General features: G+C 55.0%; 1 protein-coding gene across 2 annotated transcripts; it reads left to right on the forward strand.

The window, feature by feature from the left end:
- The first annotated feature begins 726 nt into the window (after positions 1–726).
- Positions 727–18,384, forward strand: TCF25 (transcription factor 25). 2 transcript variants are annotated; one of them, XM_032195889.1, is made up of 18 exons: positions 727–885; positions 1,735–1,917; positions 3,691–3,765; positions 5,672–5,796; positions 7,315–7,380; positions 8,454–8,536; positions 8,627–8,757; positions 10,556–10,655; positions 11,811–11,904; positions 12,981–13,073; positions 13,719–13,824; positions 14,240–14,399; positions 15,444–15,531; positions 16,094–16,252; positions 16,717–16,807; positions 17,135–17,214; positions 17,835–17,907; positions 18,139–18,384. In XM_032195889.1, exons 1-18 carry the CDS (start codon positions 727–729, stop codon positions 18,298–18,300), a joined length of 2,028 nt encoding a protein of 675 aa, XP_032051780.1. In that variant the 3' UTR covers positions 18,301–18,384. The 2 variants fall into 2 exon arrangements, with proteins under 2 accessions (XP_032051780.1, XP_032051781.1); XM_032195890.1 differs by having other exon boundaries at positions 1,735–1,902.
- Positions 18,385–20,142: the final 1,758 nt, after the last annotated feature.

Here is a 20,142-nt window from a genome sequence, read left to right on the forward strand (position 1 = left end):
GGTGGTCCTGTGTCTTGTGGCCCCAAGGCTGGATGTCCCACGGCCCTGCTCCGCACCGCCATGGCCCCGTGGGTCCTGGGGCAACCCCGGCTGGGGGTGGCTGCCCCCCTGTGATGCTCAGCACCCCCTGGCATGGGCTGCACACCCTGGGGGCACTGGGGGGAAATCCCACAGCCCCTTCCCACAGCCCAGTGCCCCGTCCCCAGACACCCCCTGTCCCCAGGCACCCCTATACCCAGACACCCCCATGTCCCCAGACACCCCCTATGTTCCCCATGTCCCCAGACACCCCCATACCTATACCCAGACACCCCTTGTCCCCAGATACTTCTGTCCCCAGACACCCCCTATCCCTAGACACCCCCATGTCCCCAGACACCTCCATGCCCCCAGACACCTCCATGTCCCCAGATATCCCCCTGTCCCCAGACACCCCTATACCTATACCCAGACACCCCCCGTCCCTAGGCAGCCCCATCCCCAGACACCCCCCATGTCCCCAGACACCCCCACGTGTGTGTGTCCCAGCCCCATGCCCCCCCCGTGTCCCCACTGCCCCCCCCCCCCCCGGGACATATTTCACGCTAGGGCCCCGCGGGGGGGGGTGCGCGAAACAAGTCCCAGGAGCGCGCACTGCGCCTGCGCGGGATCGGGGAGGGGAGGGGGAGCCGCGCGCATGCGCACTGCGGGCGGCGCAGGCGCGGTGCGGGCCGGGCCGGGGGCTCCATGTCGCGGCGGGCCCTGCGGCGGCTGCGGGGCGAGCAGCGGGGCCAGCAGGAGCCGGGCCTGGGCGAGCTGGGCCCGGACGACGGCCCCGAGAGCGGGCAGCAGAGGCCGGAGGGGGTCGTGAGGGGACGGAGAGGCGTCAGCAACCGCTTCGAGCTGGTGAGGGGCTGAGGGGGGCCGGGGGGGACGTGGAGAGGCCTGGAGGGGCCTGGGGGGGCCTGTGGGGGTCTGGGGGGCGCTGACGGGGCTCGGGGGGGGAGAGGCCGGGGGTGGGCACTGGGGAGGGTGCTGGGGGGCTGAGGGGAAGGAGCTGGGGGCAATGGGAGGGGTGAGGGGGGGGCCTAGAGGCCTGGGGTGGGAGTGGGGGGGCTCGAGGGGGGAGGTGGGGGGCTCAGGGGTGGGCTCGGGGCTGGGTGGAACCTGGGGGGTGGTGGGGATGTGGGTCTGGGGGCGCGGGGCAGGGCTGGGCTGTGCTGGGGCAGTCAGGCAGTGATGGTTTTGGTGGGAGTGTTGCTGCCCCCACCCTGCCAGCCCTGTGGTGTCCCGTTGCTGCTGATCTGATGGCACTGACGGCTCCCCGGGGTGACGGAGCTCGGTGTTTCCCTTCTGGGCACCTTGGCCAGCCCCAGCGCTTCCCTGAGGCTTGGTTGTGTGAGCATGCACAAGGCTGGCTTTGGAGGCGCTTCCAAGAGGCCAGATGGGCTGTGTGTGTTCTGCCCGTTGTGCTGTGTAGCAGGCACGTGGTTGTGGTCCTGTGTTCCCCTCTGGCTGGGCAGCAGGTGCTGGGCAGCCCCAGCTGGGTGCCGTGCTTTAAATGAGTGTCTGTGCCCTGTCTGTGTGCTGGAGAGGCAGCTGGGAAGCTGAGCCCTCTGTGCCTGCAGTGCTCTCTGTGCTTTGCAGGTGTGAGTAGAACGGATGCCTGTGCCATCCTGACCTTGTGGGTGTGGGAGAGGGCAGAGCACAGCCGCGTGCTGCCTGCTGCTGCAGCTCCTTCTTCTCTCTGCACAGATCACCAGTGAAGAACTGGAGGATGACCTCCCATCCAAAGAGGAGCGAGCGGATACCAGGCTCAAAGAGCATGACGTGGCAGAGAGGAACGATGAAGAGTCCGTACCTGAGGAGAGAGAAGGCGATGGGCAGAGGAACGGGGAAGAGGCAGAGCGGCCGGACCAAACGGTAACGCAGCTGCAGGTACCTCGTAGTGACAGTTGTTGCCCCACGAGGAGCAGAGAGGTGTTGCATGTTCCTGCCTCCGCTCGAGCTGAGCGGCTGTGTCGGTGATAGACAAACCTGCTTCTTGTGCGTGGGCTTTGTCAGAGGCTGAGAACGCAGGTGTCGGGGCAGGTATGCACACGCAGGGCGTGAAACCAAATGGTAAGCAGGAACCAGTTAACGTCTGGTTAGAAGTGAATCTGTCTGCATTCACCGTGTTCACTAGCTGGTAACTTGCTGAGCTCCTGTGCCAGGTTTTTAGCAGGGGAGGTGAGGAGCCTGCGCCCTAGAGCTCCTTCAGAGGGCAAGAGCAAGGCGCCTGCCTGCCTGCAGCTCCCGCTTGTCCCAGTCCTCGTGTTGCTGCGGGGTGCATGGCATCTCTGCATGGGGCCTGGGGGATATTTCATGGCTTCAGAGGGCAGGCTCCTACGATATTTTCCTGAGGAAGACCTTGTGCTACGTTCCTGTGGGCGCTGAGGTTACATAGAGCACGCGGGAAGGAAAGCACCCCTAGGGTTCAGGATCAGAGGCTGCTTCTCTGCGCTCTTCGTTGCACAGTGACCATAATGTTGTACTGTGGATGGTGCTAGGCTGTTGGGTGAATGCTCAGTGAGCGTTTGTTTTGGGGCAAATGATGTAAACACTCCAAACATTGAGCTTCTTTCTTTCCTATAATATTTTGTTGTCACTCTCTGTTAAGAGTTTCTCCTCCAGTCTGTATCAGCTGTTAAGCACCTCCTTGTATGACAGGTACAGAACTACATAAGGAAAGGGACGTTTTAAGCAACAATTTGGCACTGCAACCCTAGTCCATATCTTACTGGAGGTGAGGGAAGGGAGTGTAAGAGGGAATTAACCCCTTGGTCTCATCCATTAGGACCCTGCTTGTGGTGCCTGTGTGCCCTCAGCCAGTCCGGTGGCTTGGGAGCACGCTGGATGTGCAGGGTGAGCTTTGCTCAGCCCATCCCCACGTGAGCAGCGGCTCCAGCGTGACCCTGACCCTGGGAATTTGCTGCGTAAACACCGGGAGCACACCTGGTGCTGCCTCCAGAGCTGGGTGGAAACATGGGAGCCCTCGGCACGTGTGGAGCTGGACTGGGGCTGCCTGTGGCCCTGGCTCTGAGAGGGGCTGGGGAGTTGTGGAGCAGTTCTGTGGTGCTGATACTTGGGGGTGTTACCTGCGGAGAGCTGGCAGTCCTGGGAAAGTGCATCTTAGCTCTGCGTGCCTTGGGAAAGAGCCAGCACGGGTAGCAGTGTGTGCGTTGGGTTGGGGAATGCTGTGCAGCATCGTCAGCTTAGGCAGCTGCATCTTAATCGAGAGGAGCCTGCATCACGTGGTGCTTTCGGCAGCTGTTGGTTTCTGTGGTAATCGGAGTGGCTGGTGAAACCATCCTGCTTACTAGAAAGACAGGAATACACTTTTTTTATTTTCTAGGGAGTAAAGGAAGGCTGAAACATTTCTTCCAAACGTGGTGTATCTAAATTGTCTTGCCTGAGTTTGTAATCTCGGACGTTAAAATGAAAGTGAGATGAGATTTAACCCTTGAGTTTGTAAACCTTTGGTGCTTGCTTCTGTTTCCTGCTTGTGTTTCAATTTCTGCTTTCTGACAGACTTGGAAGGATGAATGTTGGTTTCATCTGGGGAACCTTCCAACGTGCTGATCCCTGTTGGAAACGCTGTTCTCCCTGGTGGAGCCTTCCTCCCTGCAGTCGTTGGGTATGCTCTGACGGCTGTTTCGTTTATCTTTGCAGCCCGTGTTAAGTAACAAGCCACGAAAGAAAAAAAAGAAAAGGAAAACGAAGAAAGCTTCAGCAGGAGAGGCTCTGGTATGTCTGCTTGTGCTCTGAGAGACGGTGCCTGTGCTGATTTCTGCCTTGGGGTTGACAAAGCGGTGACACTGGTAGTGCCAGGAAAGATCTTGAGGCAAAAATGCTCCATCTTGTGTTGTCCTCATTTAAAGTCATCAAAGGGCAACAACAGCTTTAGACTGCGGTCCTTGAAGCGGCCGGGACTAGCGCAGCTCTGCTGCAGACATCTAGAGCTGAAATCCTCACAGCAGCGTCTCCTTTCATCTCTGCTTTGAGGCTCTGCACAGGAGGAGGTACTGCAGGACCTGTGAGGATTTCTGCATTTTCATGATTATTTCCTTTGCCCTACTTAGGGAGCTCTGCAGAGCTGTAGGAAGCTCGTGCTGCCAGCACAGACTCGTGTTACCTTTGCCTGCTTCTCTGTGCACCTTGTCTGTAGCTCGCCGTGGCACAGCTAAATGCTGACAAGAGCACCCGCTAGTGCCAAGAGCGTTATCAGCAAACACGTGGCCAAGTGCCCTTCCAGAGGGAGGTGCTTCTGTCTTCTCAGGGATGAAGGGAACTAGGGGACAGTGATTCTCTCTGACTGGGTTGTCTACCCCTAAGTAAACGTGCTTCAAGAGGAGGGAGAACTTTATCCAGCATCTGTGTGTTGTGGATAAAGCTTGGAGAATCTTTATCTATATCCATCTGTTACACTTGGGTACTGTCACTGCCCGAGAGGCTGGGAAGACTAATGACTAATCCATATTTAACAGAAATGAAGTTCAAGTGAGGAACTATTTTTTTTTTTTTTTGGCTAAAGCTTTTAAAGTCTTAACTCGAGGGAGATCCTTGGCTAAACACAGCAAGCCACAGCGTGCTGTGGTGCTGGTCAAGCTGTCACGAGCAGTGCCTCCCAGGGAGGTGCAGGCTGGCTGCTGGCTCCCAGGAGTTCAGCTGGGGATGCGGGGGTGAGTCACTAAGGCAGAGAACCCCATCAGAGAGCCTGCTTCCTCCCCAGTCCAGGGATAACGAGCAAGAGGGTGACATCTGCCAGCCCTAAGCTTTAGGGAGACTTAATTCCTAGATCAAACAGGCACTTTGATTTACCAGCTAGTGATAAAGCTATCTTTGTTTGATTGCTAAAACGCAGAGCATTATAAACTTTTCATGTGTCCTCTCCTCACAGTGTAGCTATATTTAGCTAAAAAGGCAACCTTGGGATGTTATTTGGGTGTCGTGAATGGGATCCTGCCTTCCTCCCACATGCATCGGGAGGAGGCATGAAATGGCCACTTAGAAATGCCCCACTTGCTATTTGTGGGAAAAATTGAGGGCAGTTGGGGTAAAAGTGTTATCCAGCAGCACACATCCAACAGTTGTGTATATTCTGGTGGTTAAAAGACTGGGAAGTGACTGTGGTACATCAGAGCTGGGTTACAAGCGTGCACGTGTTTGCTATCGTCTCACAAGGATCACAGCAGTAAATCAGTGTTTTCACAGAAAGCAGGCAGCAAAAGCTGACTATTTAAGTCTTTACCATTAAAATCAGCACCCCAGCTTTTCATGATATTTTAGGAAGTTAGGGTGCAATAAATAAACCAGATAAAGCGCAGCAAATGCTTTGTAGCAGGGGGCAAACCAGAGACCAGGCACGTAAATTGTGAGCTCTGTGCTGGAAGGGACGACTGTGGCTGGCTGGTTTGGGCTCAGAGCACAAGGCCAGCAGGAAGCCTGCCAGATATGCTTGTGCCAGATATATTCAGTATGAGAGTACGTGTGCTCCCCAGGTGGGGTAGCAGCAGGGTGGATAGTGGGGCTGCACCAGTCACAGCGTGGAGTTTGGGGTGAGCCAGAGGGCCTGGAGGCAGCTGGGTGACCCCTGTGCCTGCGGGACGTGTCCTGTAATTATTGCCTTATCTCTGCGTGTGCCTGTCTTAAGGAAGACAATGACCTGGAAGACATCGACAGCTTACTGGAGAAGATTGAGGATACCAATGGGATACTGCAAGAGACCCAGAGTGGAGTAATTGCTGACAGCAGGCCTCTGCTCTACGTAGAGCACAGGTAGTGCTTGTTTTCCTTCCTGACTTTGGGTGGGACAGAGGTCTTCGTCCCCTGAGGAAGGGAGAAGGGAGCCTGTGTCATCTGGCCGTAACTCCAGGATCTTACTCAACAGGGGCTATGGTAATGGTTGCACACAGCTCAATTTCTGACCATAGCTCTTAAAGCTGCATTCAGTTTTTAGTAACTGGTATTCTCTACTGTCCCACCCGGTTTGAGTGGACGTCTGGACCAGGCCGACCTCCAAAGGTGCCTTCTAGACTAAAATGTTTGGTGACTGTTGAAAAATCTCTGCAGAGCTGCTGAGAGCCACAACACTTAAAGCTTTGAAACCAGCCTAGCTTGGCCACTCGACTGGCTGTGTTCAGGTTGGGTGCTGCAAGCAGCCAGCTCCAGCACAGCAAGTGCTGTGCTCCAAGGAGGGCTAAACAGTACCAGCAGCTAATTTCACCAGGAAAGCTAATTAGACTCATTTAACCTTTCCCCCATGTGACCATCAACAAAGTGGACTAAGTGCTGAGCGTGTCTGAGAGCTGGGGGATGAGTTGGCCTCACGCTAGACATCTGTAGCATCTAAGCCTGTGTCACGCTGTGCAACTTGTCACAGATGGGCCAGCTGCTGTGTCCAGCGTGATTCAGAGCCCTGGGCTGGTGCAGATACTGGCAGCTCTTTGTGTTTCTGTAGGAGAAAAAGCATTTTAACCTGTAGGGTGGAACAATTTACCAGTCGGGTTTTGAAACCTGTAAACACTGCCTCAAACAGAGTGGGTGCTTTTCACTCGTTTAGCTTGTTCAGGGGCATTTCAGTAAAGGGAGAAATGTTTGTTTACCTACAGATGTGTTCAGGCTTCAGTGACTTCTCTGGTCAGGCGAGCGTTATTCAGACACCTTTGAGAGCTGGATAACCTCCAAGTGGCTGAGGGTTGGCAGTGCTGGGTCTCAGCCTTCCCACTCCCTCTTCAATTCTTGCTCACTGGATGGCAGAGAGAAATCCCTCCTAAATACGCCTCCCTTCTCTGGGCCAAACGTTAGATCAAGAAAACTGTAGGTGTTGTCGTGCCTTGATATAAGATGTTTGTATTAAAAGAATGTATTTTAAGCCTTGCCAGCCTCCCTGCAGTGGTTGGGGTGCTTGCCCTGAATTGCAGACTGCCACTGCTAGATTCAGCAGAGGGCAGCTCATGTTTTCCAGGCACAAATCTGCTGAGTGCGCTGAGGCAGTGCCTGGGAGTATCCAGGCGAGGGCCCAGGCTGCTCTGGAGAGGGCAGCAGCAGTATTCCCCAGCTCATGGTCCTTGGAGCTGAGCACAAAGGAAGCGTGCCTCTGATTGAAGAGCTGTTTGGATGCCTCCTGCTCTGGCCAGTGACCAGTCTTGCCCTGGTGTGTGTGTGTGTGAAAGTTCTGGGGTTTGAGCAGGGACAGTTCATGGTACAGAATACTTGGCCCTGCTGGAAAGGGCAGGAGTGCAAGACTTTGTTTAACCTTTTTTTTTAATTTTTGTCTTGTTTCTACCTTCTCAGAAACTTGAATCCAGAGAATGAGTTGAAGAGATACTTTGGGGCTCGTGCTGTTCTTGGTGATCAGAGGTTAGTCCAAAATGTCATAGTAAACGCTTTCAAAGTCTGAGCTGGTGTGTCTGTCCTTCCCAGGGCCCTGCTTACTGAGCCTGTGCTGGGAACCCAGGGCACCCCGATGTGATCAGGGCATCTTATTTCTTCAGACTATACCTAGTACTTCCTTTTCCTTCTGTTGATCCCCCCTTCGCTGCCAAATGCCCTTCTAAAAGTCCTTTTGCTCAAATTTTTAGGCTAGTGACTCTTAGATTTTTATTTTTTTCTCCAACATTCATGTTTGTTACTATTCCGAAGTGTCTGTCTTACAGACTGGACCCTGAATATTTTCCAGGTAGTCTCACGTATTTGCTTACAGGGCTCAGGGAGCCAGCTGCTGCTTAGGTGTAAATCTCTGTGCACTTACCCACTGCACTGTGGTCAGCTATCCAGAAAATTCTTCCTTTCAGGAGCCAGTTGGAAAACGTGCACATAGAAGGGTATAAGCTCAGGGCAGTGACGGTGGAAGGGGAAACCTGAGAGAGTCTGGAAGAATTACACTCCTTCAAGGAGAGGTTCAAGCAAAAGGTGGTGTTTAGTGCTTGAGGAAAAGAAACAATCTCCTTACTCAGGAGCTTCGTTAGAGTAGCTGTGACTTCTGAATTCCTCTTGCCCTGAACCAATACATTGGTTGCACTTAGGAGTGCAGCATAAACTGAGTCAGTGCTTAAAGGCCCTGCTGGGAAGAGAGAGATGAGTCAGAGGGATACGAGGCTCTCTTAATTGGGCCTGGGAAGGTGTTTGAAGCAAACAGGCAGCTGAGAACTTGGCAGGAATGAAAACAGGGAAAGAAGCTATTGAAGTGGAAACGCTGGAGGCACTGGCTGGCCCAAAGAGGAATGGTTAAAGTGAGGAAGAGCCAGAGTGAAGGTATGTTGTGTCTCGAAGGCAAGCAGGTTAAAGCTCTGGGCAAAAGCTCTGTGGCAGGGCTGCAGCTGGGGAAGAAGTTGGATCTTTTTTCCCTGAATCATCCTTCTTCTGGCTGTTTTTAGCCCTCCTTATTCTGCTCGTGCAGGGAAGCTGTGACCTGCTGTGTTTTTCTTCCTCAGGCCAAGGCAAAGGCAGCGCCAGTATGTCCGCAGCACGTGGCTGACGGTTCCCAAAAACACCTGGCCACGTTACAGCAAAACAGGTGAGGCTTTCAGTGCTGCTTCCCAAAATACTTCACTGCTGTTGGCTGACAGAGCAGCAGCAGTACCCTTGTGTCCCACGTGCTCTCCAGGTATTGCCATGCAGCTGGTAGAGACCAGGAGGGGGGTGCAGTACTTCACATTCGAGCACCACCGTGAGTACCAGCAAGTGCAGTTCAAGTTCCTGGATGCCGTGGAGTCCATGGACCCCAACAACATTGTGGTATGTTGTGAAATTGGGTTGTTTGTGCTGTTTTTTCCTGCTTTCCTGCAACCCCCTTTTCTGGCCGGGGAGCAGGGCGATGTGCTCCAGTGCTCATCTTCTGCCAGTGCTGTCTGAGCGGGGTGAGGCAGCATTGCTTGCTGAGCTCTGCTTTTGCCTCATAAATGAGAAAGTGACCAGCTCGGTGACAAGGAAGTCCAGTCCCTGGTGACCAGCCTGGGTTGTGCTGCTTGGAGCATGCCAGGTGGCCGGCACAGGAGCCTGCAGGAGCTGGCCGTTGGCTGAAGGGGTAGGAATAAAGCTCCCTTGTCTCCTCTCTTCATCTGGGAAAGGGAAAATATTGTATAAGCCCATTTTTAAACGGGACTCTAAACCAACAGTTGTTCTATTTATAAACCCTTGCATGGGTGAAAAAAGCGTGTTTTCCTGGTATTGCAGTAAAACAAGTCTTTGTGCTGAAGCTCTTCATGCATGTTCAAGCTCATTAAAGTCTATGGTAACGCTTGGAGTTCGTAATGATAAGCAACAGAAAAATTTCTCTGCACCCTACTGGACCATAACCGAGGTATTTTTTCTCTGAAAAGTGGCCATGTGAGGGCGGATACATGCCCTGGCGAAGTTTCTGAGAGGCCACTGTCTCTTGAAGACAAAGGCCCTTAAAGAGGCCAGCGTTTAGTTCCTTCTGCTTTCCCACCCTCTGCTCCTAGCCACTGCTCTCTGCAGCTCATCAGTTCTGCTAGATAACTAGACTGAGGGACTCACAGTAAAAGATGCAAAGTAGTTGCTGGTCAAGTTTTAGTGAATTAAGAGCATTTTTCCCTCTCACTATGACCCCAGATGTTCCATATCTTCCAAAATGAAGGACTAGAAAGGATCTTAAAGAAGACAAGGAGAGGGAAAAATGTCAGGCAGAAGGCACTGGGCTGGGACAGCCTAGGGTGGGAAGGCTTTACCCTGTAGGTTAGGTGGGAATGTTGGCCACCACCCTGCAGATGTACCGCTTCTGCAGCCTTTGAAGCTGTACTGTTTTTTTTTAATTCTGGGAGAAACTTGAGGAGATTTGAGGCACCTTCAGTATTTACATGTTGAAACTGAGATTTCCTTAGAAAAAGTAGTCCGTTTATAATTACTGATGCAGAGTTCTTTGCGGTATGGTTCGACTTATACTTGTATTCAGAAGCCTGGAAATCTTTTTTTTTTTTTTTTTTTCCTGTCCATTCCAATTCAGGAGCTGGGTCCTGGGATTGTAGTAGGTGTGTGAAATTACCCTCGCAGTGCCTAGAGGAAGGAAAAGCCTGATCGAATGTTCAGACTCCTTTTTTAAAAGGGCTAGAGAAGGAAACAAAAATGTCACTGAGAGAACAAATTCCCAGTTAATTAAGGACTATTAATATAAGGTGGCATCTTTGACAATGAGGGACCCTGAACCCCTGTAGGATGGAAGTTTAGAGTATGCCAGGAGTCAACTCTTGCTGCCCTTCCCAGACATCTGCTTTTGAAGGTATGGCAAGATGGACCTTTTAAGTGTATGAATGTCCTTATGTTCTTTTAATCCCTGGTTTTGGCCTTTCACATGAGGTGCATCTCAGCCTTGCATTACAGTCTTAGCATTGTTTGTGATGGTGTGGGACAGGATTGCTTCACATTCAGACCCGGGGCAAGAACAGCCCCTTTCTCTTATGTGCTGTGTCAGGACATTTGCCTTCCTGCCACGCTTACAGAGCTTGCCTCGTAGGCAAAGTGCACAAGGAAGCAGTGATTCGTGCCATCGTGTAATCAAGCTCATGCTCTTCTGTAGCTGCTGCTTCAGATGAACCCGTACCACGTGGACTCCCTTCTGCAGCTCAGCGATGTCTGCCGGATGCAGGAGGATCAGGAGATGGCCCGTGACCTGATAGGTAGGTGCTGAGGTGGGGAGCGGGCGTGCTGAGCAGAGTTGGTGAGAGCTTGTGAAGGGTGCAGGTGGAAAACATCAGCCTGAACGCCCAGCAGGAGCTGTGGAGCAGCGTGGCCTCGCGCTGCAGGGCAAGGCTTTGCCCAGGTGCTGGGAGGGAGAGGAAGGAAGAGGTGCTGCTGTGGCACCAGTCTGCAGATGTGCACCCGTACCCAGTGCTGAGCAAGTCCCTGCTGAAAGTCGCAGCTGAGCAGTTGCTGTGAATTAGCAATCAAAGGCTTCTGGTTTGGCTTGGTTTTTATTTCAGCAAAGGAGCAGCAAACCAGAAGGGTTTGTTTGGCTCCGTGTTTGTGACTTTGTGGCCGCGGGCGCTCGGCCTCGTGTTACCCTTCAGGCTTGCAGCTTTTGCTGGAGGCTTTTGAGCAGAGCTGGACGTGCTTGTCTGCGGCAAAGCACATTAGCTTTCACCTTTAGAAAGAATGAAAGGATTGTCTGGACACGATGGGTGTCACCTGTAGGAAGTCCCTTGCAGGAGGAGGGTCTGATTTAGCAGCTACCCCATACTGCAGTGCAAGGGGATGCTGCAGGAAGCCCACCTCATCCACAGGGAGCGTGTGTGGCTCTCCAGGCCAGCTGGCTTTGCTGTGTCATGTCACGTCAGGCTCTTCTTCAAGCAGTGCAGGCTGGCATGATGGGCAGGAGGCATCCTGGGGGACAGCAGTCCCTCAGACTGCCGGGAGTCTGCGATGAGCTGTTTGGTAACAGGGACATGTGCTCCTCAGCATGGTAGGAGGGCCCAGAGGCTAAGTGAGGACAGGATCTTTGGCTCGCACACGTGAGGACAGTTGTGGCAGAGGCAGCTGTACCAGCCTCAGTCCCAGGCTTCTTCCAGAAGAGTTGCGTTTTGCAACCACAGCTTGATGTAATGCCTGCAAATGGGAGCAGGGCTCGATTGCCTGGGTATCTGCTGGAACCACGTACTCGGAAGTAGCTTTGCACCTTTCCCGGGTGTGAATAAGCTTTTTTCACGGCCTGTGAGTGCCAGAGCTCTCACTTATCAGTGTTTTCTTGGCCAAACTGCCCCCTACTTTGTGAACACTGGGGAAGTCCCCTGTGTGGAGATGATGACGTGCCCTGATGGTGTCTGTGCTGTCTGCAGAGCGGGTGCTGTACAGCCTGGAGTGCGCCTTCCACCCCGTCTTCAGCCTCACCAGCGGGAGCTGCAGGCTGGACTACCGGCGGCCGGAGAACAGGTAGGTGGCTGCCTGCCTCCCACACACCAGCCCGAGGGTGCCTGCAGCATCCCCTGGCCTACTTTGGGCACGGAGACCCAGATTCACCACCTCTGCTGCACCAGCCAGTCCTGCAGGTGGTGGTGGCTGGGGACCTGGAACGTCCCTTTCTGTCAGGGAAGCTTTGCTGCTCCGCAATTAATGGCAACGGCCCTTAACGAGGTGAGAGCAGGCAGTGCTTGTGAGGGGGCACTGGGGTACCAGCAGCTCCTGTTCTGCCAGGTCGCCTGTACTGAAATAGGCTAAGTTTTTTTTTTTTTGCAAAGTATCTTCTTTCCCAAGGGATTTGTTATTGGAGCATTACCTGTTTCTCCCTGTCACGTCCCTCTTGTGCAATTAGCATCCGTTAGCCCAAAGCAGCACTTATTTTTGTCATAAAAATCTTGATGGTGTGTTTAAGTCTGTGCTTGGTCACTGGTGTGCCGGCTGCTCGGCTGCTGCTCCCAGCACTTGCTCTCTTCGAGGCCTGGCTGCTTATGTAATATTGCCAGCTCTGCAGCTGCAGGGAAAGGTGACTTTATTCTGGGAATTTTCCAGTCAGCTGACCTAAGTAATCTCTCCCAAATTGCTCTACCTGGAGATTGCTCAGGTTTCCAGCGCCCACTCGCTGACAGACTTTGTGCTGTCCGTGACCTGAGTGCTGCGATCTGCATCTCACCCAATTTGGATGCTAGTCCCACCCCACACGTGTCACACGTGCTGTGTCACCGTCCTCGTGCAGTGCTGGGACAGTGGCAGAGGCACAGCTGTGCTAAGCCTGCAGGATGCAGACCTCAGGGATTTCCTTCTTGTTGTTGTCCTGAGTTGTTAGCCCTGGGTTGTGTGTGCACAAAGGCAGTGGAGGTGGAATGGGCTGTGGGTTTGCTGTCCCTATGCTTGCACAAAGGTAGCAAGAGAGAAAAAAAAAAAAAAAAAAAAAGTAATAATAAAAACCAAGTCACAATGAAGATTTGGGCTGATTTGGAGTCCCCACTCTTGAATGAAATGTGCTGCTCTCCCGGTCTGGCTTCTAAAACCCATTTCTGCTCTCCACACAGGGCTTTCTTCCTGGCTCTCTTCAAACACCTGATGTTCCTGGAGAAGAGGGGCTGTCCCCGGACAGCTCTGGAGTTCTGCAAGCTGATTCTGAGGTAGGTGCCCCATGGAGGGCTGTGCCCCCTCTCCTACATCTGGGAGTCGTGGTGCCCACAGGGAATACGCTTTGAGCAACACGTGTAACCCTCGTATGCCCAGGCTGGACAGAAAAAATTGGAGGAGGTATGATATTGTTCCCAGCCTCAGTAAGGGCTTGTTGCACTCCTTAAGGATGCAGTCCCACAGGTTAGTTTGGGGCATGTGCTCTTATCTGTATCCTGCTTTGAAGAGAGAGGTGATTGTTTAGGAGGAGGCTTAATCAGCTGGAACCTGATTGTCCTTTGCATTTGGCTACCTAGCTGTGGGCCTGGCTGATAATTACAGCAGAGCCTGGAGTCTCTGTGGAGCAGATGCACAACAGTGGCTTCAACCTGCTGGGTTTGTGTGGCCATTGATCTTCCTCCCGTGTGGCCTCGTGGCAGGCCTGTCACCCCTCCGCAGGGAGTGGAATGGGTGAGGTGTTGCACCCCCCTCCCAGCTGAGTGGGGCTATTTGTGTCCCCATTATCTCCGCTTGCTGAGTCACATCATGACTCTGAGTGCTAGTGGGAAAGTCTTGTTTGACTGAGAAATTGGGGCAGGCACCTCAGCTTTTGTGACGCTTATTTTGGTTCCTCTTGTTGTGCTCGCTTCCCTCTGAAGCCTTGATCCAGAGAATGACCCGCTGTGCGTGCTGCTGATGATTGATTTTCTGTCCCTGCGAGCTAGAGAGTACACCTTCCTGACACGCATGTTCGAGGAGTGGGAGGTGAGTTGCCAGCACACCACACTGGTGAGGGATGAGGCAGAGCTCAGGGACACCTTGCTCCTGGGACTCTCCCCACCCAGCTGGGCTGGAGGGAGGCAGCTGTGCCACAGGGCGTGGGGCTTCTGTAACTGGCTCAGCCCTTTGGGTCTGTCTCACGGACAGGCTGGCATCTGGAGATTGTCAGAACAACCCCTGGAGGCTGAGGTGTTCAGTGTTAGGTCCTGTTGTAATCCTGGTACCCTACAAACAATTCTACAAACTCAAAGTTGCTTACTCAGTTGTAGGGGCACCAAGCCAGCAGCTGGAAAGTAACAGAACCTACCAAGCACTAAACCCCTCCCTGTGTGCAGCCCAGCCACGCTGAGATCACTGCATAGCATCACTTCTCGATAAATCTCTCTCTCTGATCCTGCAGAGTCACCGGAATTTGTCCCAGCTCCCCAATTTTGCCTTCTCAGTGCCGTTGGCCTATTTCTTCCTGAGCCAGCAGGAGGAGCACTCGGAGATGGAGTCAAGCCAAACCCGGGAGAGAGCTGCCCGGCTCATCCAGCTTGCGCTGATCATGTTCCCAAGCGGTAAGTCTGTCCCCACCGGTAAGTCCGTCCCCGCAGGCTTTGTCACTCTCCTCATCTGTGAGAGCAAACGCTGGATTCCAAGTAGTCAAATGCAGAAGCAGCAGTTTGCCTACGGGCTGCGAATGGCCTTGGCCTCTGTCCATGTGGGACAGGAGCCCTGACTCAGAGGGGTGACACAGGTTGGCTGCTGGAGCCCAGGCAGAACCCACCGCCGGGGCTCAGCCTGCCCTGCACCATGGCAGGGAGAGAGCGACGGAGCCAGGGTGGGTACAGACAGCCATGAGTGCTCCACGTGTTGGGAGGAGATCAGCAACTGTGCTCTGTGCTGCTCGTCCTCCTCTTGGAGCAGCTGATGGCCCCTCACTGAAGGGAGTCACAGGCATGCAGGCTGGGGGAGGGTGAGAACGGAGTTCTTGGAGCGGGAACATGTTTTACCCTGGGGTTGCCAAGAACAGACAAGTAGTCTCTCTTAGCTTTCTCTCCGAGGCACTGCTTTGCTTTAGATGTCCTTTCCATGGGTGCCCATCACTCTTGCTTTTATCCATTTGGTGCTCGTGTTCCTGAAAGGAGATACACAGCCCCTCCAGGCCCAGAGGGGACACAGAATGCCAAGGAGGGTGTGTCTTTTAAAGCCAGGAATAACCAGCTTTCAAACAGAGGTTTAGTTTGTGTTGGTTGAAACCTTATTTTTTGCTGCTTGTCACGGTGACTGAAATAAAACCTTTGTTCAAGTTCAAAGGCCAACAGCATTAAGTGCATGAAATTGCACCTTATATTACTGAGGGGGAAAAATCGTTCTTTTTTGTTTACTGTGGATCTGTTTCCATCATCCATCCTGAGATCAAAACACTGCATAACCTCCAGCTGTGAAGCTGACAGCATCCTTGCATCCTCCTTGCGTTGGTTCTTGTTCAGCGCCCCAGCCTGCAGGGGTGCTTGGCCCCAGGGGTGGGGCTGTCTCCCTGCAGCCCTGCTGGTGGTGACTGCCCGCTCCCAGGCGCTTATCAGCAGTCTGAGAGTGAGCTGTGTGACTTTCTCCTGCAGTTCTTATGCCGCTGTTGGATCACTGCAGTGTGCAGCCCGATGCCAGGGTCGCCTCCCATTCCTTTTTTGGGCTGAATGCTCAGATAAGGTAAGACCTGGAGATGTTCTCAGCAAGAGAAAGGAATCGATTTTCCTGGTATTGGGGATTTTGCTTGCTCAGGCCGTTAATGGAGTTAAAACGCTGTAGAGGACAATATTTGCTTCTCATGCTGAGAGGCTGTTAGATGCATTGATAATGGATTCCCATAAAGGCTACCAGATCACTCTAATAGGCCTGCCTCACCTTAATGCGGATGGGTCAGAAGTTCACACTGCAGCTTGTCGGTACATGTAGGCAGAGCGATGCTCTCAGGGCAGGCTGTCTCCTGCCAGTCTGGATTTCCCTGACACGTGGTCCTCCTGAACACGTGAATGGTCTCTCTCCCCCTCGGGTAAAGGCAGAGCAACTTTCATCTCATGGCTCTGCTTATCCCAAAAATAGGAGGAGGCGGAAAAACTGGTGAAGGTAGATGTAAACAGCAGAGCTGGGAGCCTGTGATCCCTCTCCGTGTTCTCACGCTGAAGCAGGGTGCAGAGATGAGCTCTTTCCAGACAGCACGGGGACCTGCAGGCAGGAGGAGAGTGCCCTGAATAACAACTGTGTCCTTTAGCCAGCCTCCCGCCTTGAACCAGCTGACGTCTCTCTACGTGGGAAGGACTCACTCCCTGTGGAAGGACCCAGCTGTCATGGCTTGGCTGGAGACAAACGTCCACGAGGTGTTACACCTGGTAGACATCAAAGACCCGCTGGTGGAGGAGTGTGAGCTCAAGTGAGTGCAGCAGGCAGAGGTGATGGGCTCTCATAAGGGATCTGGGTGCTGAAACACAGGGACAGGTCAGGCTGGGGGGCCCAGAAGATGAGGGAGCAGCTCTGTCCTGGGCAGCAGTGATGCTGGGGCTTGTTCAAAGGGCTTAGAAACATTTTCCATCTCGGAGAAGTGGGAGAGGGAGGCATTCGTTCATGTCTTAAAATGATGTTAGTTTGCTCTGCTGCCCTGCGGAGGTAAGAGGCTGGCGAGTGAGCTGTGCAGTGTCCCTGAGCTGCTCTGCTCTTCCGTCTGGGATTAGCAGCTGCCAAGTGAGTTTGGCTTCACCTTTGGCCAGCTCAGTCTGACCCAGTGGGTCCCGGCAGAGCCAGGGATGAAGCTGACGTTGCACCTAGAGAAATGGAGATGAAATGCTGGCTGTGCTGAGCTGTGCTCTGTGCCGTCAGCTGTTCCCGCTCCCGCTTTAGGAGGAAGATGAGATACCAGAGTGCCCCCAGGAATATCTACCGGCATGTCATCCTCTCGGAGATGAAGGAGGCCACGGCAGCTCTGCCTCTGGTGAGGGCCCCGTGGGGGTGCAGATGCCGCTGCTGTCTGCGGAGTGGTGGCACTTGTGTCCTTGCTACGCATGCAGATGCCGGGCATGTCTCAGACCACAGCCACCAGAAAGGAAACATCTGCATGACCTCGAAGCATCCTCCCTCTGCGTGCAGCTTCCTGGGTGTCCTCAGGATAAGGCACGCAGCGGCGTGTGCGGGCAGGCTGGGCTGTGGCTGCTGCTTTTCCCAAGACCGAGGCCTGCCCAGCAGGTCCAACCATCTCCGTGCCTCAGCGTTTGGCCCTGGTGGTGCGCAGCCTTCACCTCTCTCTTCTTCCTCTCTGCAGGAGGTGACATCGCAGCCTGTGATGGGGTTTGACCCTCTTCCTCCTCTGGACTCCATCGTCTCCTACACCAGACCAGAAAGGTACTTCCCAGCCCCTGTGCAGGCACAGCTCGCCTCCTGCCAGCATCGACACCTGGCTGCCTCGGCCGGGGTGCACGTGGGTGCTCAGCACTGGCATCTCCTCCCTCCGAGGGAGAGAGCAGCCTGGCTTGGGTGCTCGCCAGCAGGCTCAGCGAACAGGCAGGGCTGGTCCTGCTGCCTCTGCGTGGGGCTGCTGGTGGCCATCGCAGGCAGCAGCTAGTCACAGCTGCGGAGGCAAAGCCTGTTGGAAAATAATGGCTGTTTCTTAACTGGGGTGGGCTGGGGTAAACACAGATACGATCGCAGCTGGCTGTGGTGTGCAGACTGCTCAGGTGAGGCTCATACATGTCTCACACGTCGGCCCAGGTCAGAGGATGCAGGGCAGTGCTTTTAATGGTTGTTTTGCCCAGGGGCTGGCCAGCTGCTGGCTGCCTGGGGTAAGAAGTGCTCATGAATTCCCCAGTACCTCGCTTTGGGAGAGCATGACTGGCTCAGGGAGGGGCCCTGTGTTGTGTGGAAGCGTGGTTGCTGCTCCTCTGCCCTGTCTCAGCCCAGGTCAGCACTGGCAGGTCAAGCACAAGCTACTCCCTTAACCGTGGTGTGCAACTTGTGTCTTTCAGAACGAATCACCCATCCAACGAAAGCACTTTATCTCTCTTCTTCCGATCACTGTTGCCAAATTTTAACTTGCAGGTACGTGCAGTCAGCTGCTGCAGGCGAATCAGAGCCCACTTTTGCTTTCAGTACACAAGTTTCTACTGCACAGTGTTTCTGCAAAGGGAGTGGCTCTTGGCATATGCAGTGTGTAAACGTCAGGTTGCAGAGCAGCCTGATGCTTTTTGGCAGGCGGCATTGTCTGTCCCTGCCTGCTGCAGCCAGGCAGCGAGCTCCCTGCCGGGGCCCTCCAGCTCTGCTCTCTTGCAGGGGGACATCAGGCACGATGGAGACGACGAGGCCGGAGCAGGGCAGGACCTCAACCAGGGGGTGAACAGGCTCATGGCAGCCATGCGGGACATGCTGGCGAACATCCAGTTCCAGGAACCCCCCCGGGACGACAATCCTGAAGGCGACGGGGACTGGGACTGAGCTGAGAGCACGCGTCTCCCACCCTGCCCCTGTGTTAATTGTACCCCAACCCTTTCCCACTCCAATAAAGTCATAGAAACCAGAGGTGCTGGCTGTCATTGTGGGGAAGGGGCTGCATCGAGGGGAGGCTGCCGCTGCTGCGTGAGGCTGAGCGCTGTCTGAAAAGGGCAGGGCTAATAATCTGCCGCAGTTTAGGCCCCTTCTGGGCCCCTGCAAACACAGTTAATGCCCAATTCCCTGGGCTTGCTCTTCTGCCCTGTGCTTAATGGTCGCAGCCTTTTCTTCCTGCTGTCTCCTTGTCCTTTGTGCTTCCTCCAGGCTGAAGGCGCCTTCCCTGCGGCGGGGTGGGGGCGGCTGCCCTGCAAGCTCCCTCGGGGCCGGGAGGGACTGGGCTGTGTCCTTGCTCCTCGCAATTCCCTGTGATCTGCCCTGGAGCTGGAGCTCTCCCGGTGTCTGCTGGGGGTGGGTGGGGAGCGGCTCCTCTTGTGCTGCAGCCATTGATGCTGCAGGGAGCGGAGACAATCCCCCTCCCCTCTTTTTTTTTTTTTTTTAATCTTTTTCCCCACCAGCTTCCCTTGCTTCCCCACCTTCGAGTGGGGCACAAAGCAGCGCAGAGCCAGGAATAATGAGGTCAGCGGCACCACGAAAGCCTCGGCTCACCGCTGCTGCCCACAAAGCTTTTTCATTTCTGCTGTGTAACGGTGTGTGCGGCTCCAGTGCTGAGCCAGGCTGCGCTGCCCGGAACAAATCCCCCTCCTCCCACCCTGGCTGTGCTGCAGCCGGGCTCCCTGCGGGCCCCGCTTCCCGACAGCCCCATCCTGCCCCTGGCACAGCCCTGCAGGAGCTGAGCCCTGGCTGCGCCCCGCGCTGCTCGGAGCTGCAGCCTCGGCGTTTTGCGGCTCTGCTCCCGAAGTCTGTGTTGACAAAGCCGGAATTCACCGCGCGTACCGGGCGGGGATGCTGGTGTCTGCTGGTCCGGATTCCTCCCGCTCACGTTTCCCCGCGGCCTGGGCTGATCCTGCCCGCGAGGCGTGGGAGGCGCTGGGGATGCCGGGGACGCCGTCTGCCCGGGCGGCTGGCGCCGAGCGAGGCTGCTGCAGCCGGGCGCTGCTGCGGGTGCTCGACCCCAACCTGTGCCAGGGATCAGGGCTGGGGCTCGTGGGCTGTGAGCACCCATCCTGAGTGGCCCCAGGACATGGCCTCGATAGTGGGAGCAGGCTCCAGGCTCCCAGCCCAGCGCCGGGGATGTGTGCGTACCGACCTCGGCTCAGCGGGCGGTTCTCATTAGCCAGGGTGTTAAAATGTCTCCTGCTCCCTGCTGAGCACGGGCACCAGCCCTGCACGCAGCCGCTTCCACGCACACGGGACCGGGGGCAGCTCTGAGCCCCGGGGAGGCCCCGGCACCCCGCGGGAAGGAGCGGAAGCATCGGGTGTGAACGGCCCGTTCATGGAGCCCTGAATGGCTCTTTGGTGGCTGAGCAGCTCCAGGCATCAACAGCGAGCCAAAGGCACATGATGGTCAGATGGGTCCCGCGTCCCCCAGCCTGCCCGGGCTTGCTGTGGCACTGGGCTGTGGGAGATGCTGTGAGCCGGTCACAGAGTGGGACCGTGCTCAATTGTGCCTTTGACAGTCTCCGAGGGACACGTCGCTGCTCCGCAACGCAACACCTGGGTGCAACGGGGGGGACACGTCCATGGCCGCGGGCAAGATCTGCCCCTCGTGGTGTCCCTGCCGCAGGGATGGTCCCACTGGGGTCCCCAAGGCACGTGGAAGCCCCGGGGGCATGCAGGACCCCAGGGAGCGTGGGAACCCCAATGTGCACAGTCCCCCAGCGCACTTGG

The sequence above is a fragment of the Aythya fuligula genome, chromosome 12 (genome assembly GCF_009819795.1).
Source record: "Aythya fuligula isolate bAytFul2 chromosome 12, bAytFul2.pri, whole genome shotgun sequence".
Classification (NCBI taxonomy): Eukaryota; Metazoa; Chordata; class Aves; order Anseriformes; family Anatidae; genus Aythya; species Aythya fuligula.

Coding starts and splice junctions, on each gene's coding strand:
- TCF25 (XM_032195889.1), top strand. CDS start 727: ATGTCGCGGCGGGCCCTGCGGCGGCTGCGGGGCGAGCAGCGGGGCCAG. Junction 1,918..3,690: donor AAACGGTAACGCAGCTGCAG/GTACCTCGTAGT, acceptor TTATCTTTGCAG/CCCGTGTTAAGTAACAAGCC. Junction 11,905..12,980: donor TACCGGCGGCCGGAGAACAG/GTAGGTGGCTGC, acceptor CTCTCCACACAG/GGCTTTCTTCCTGGCTCTCT.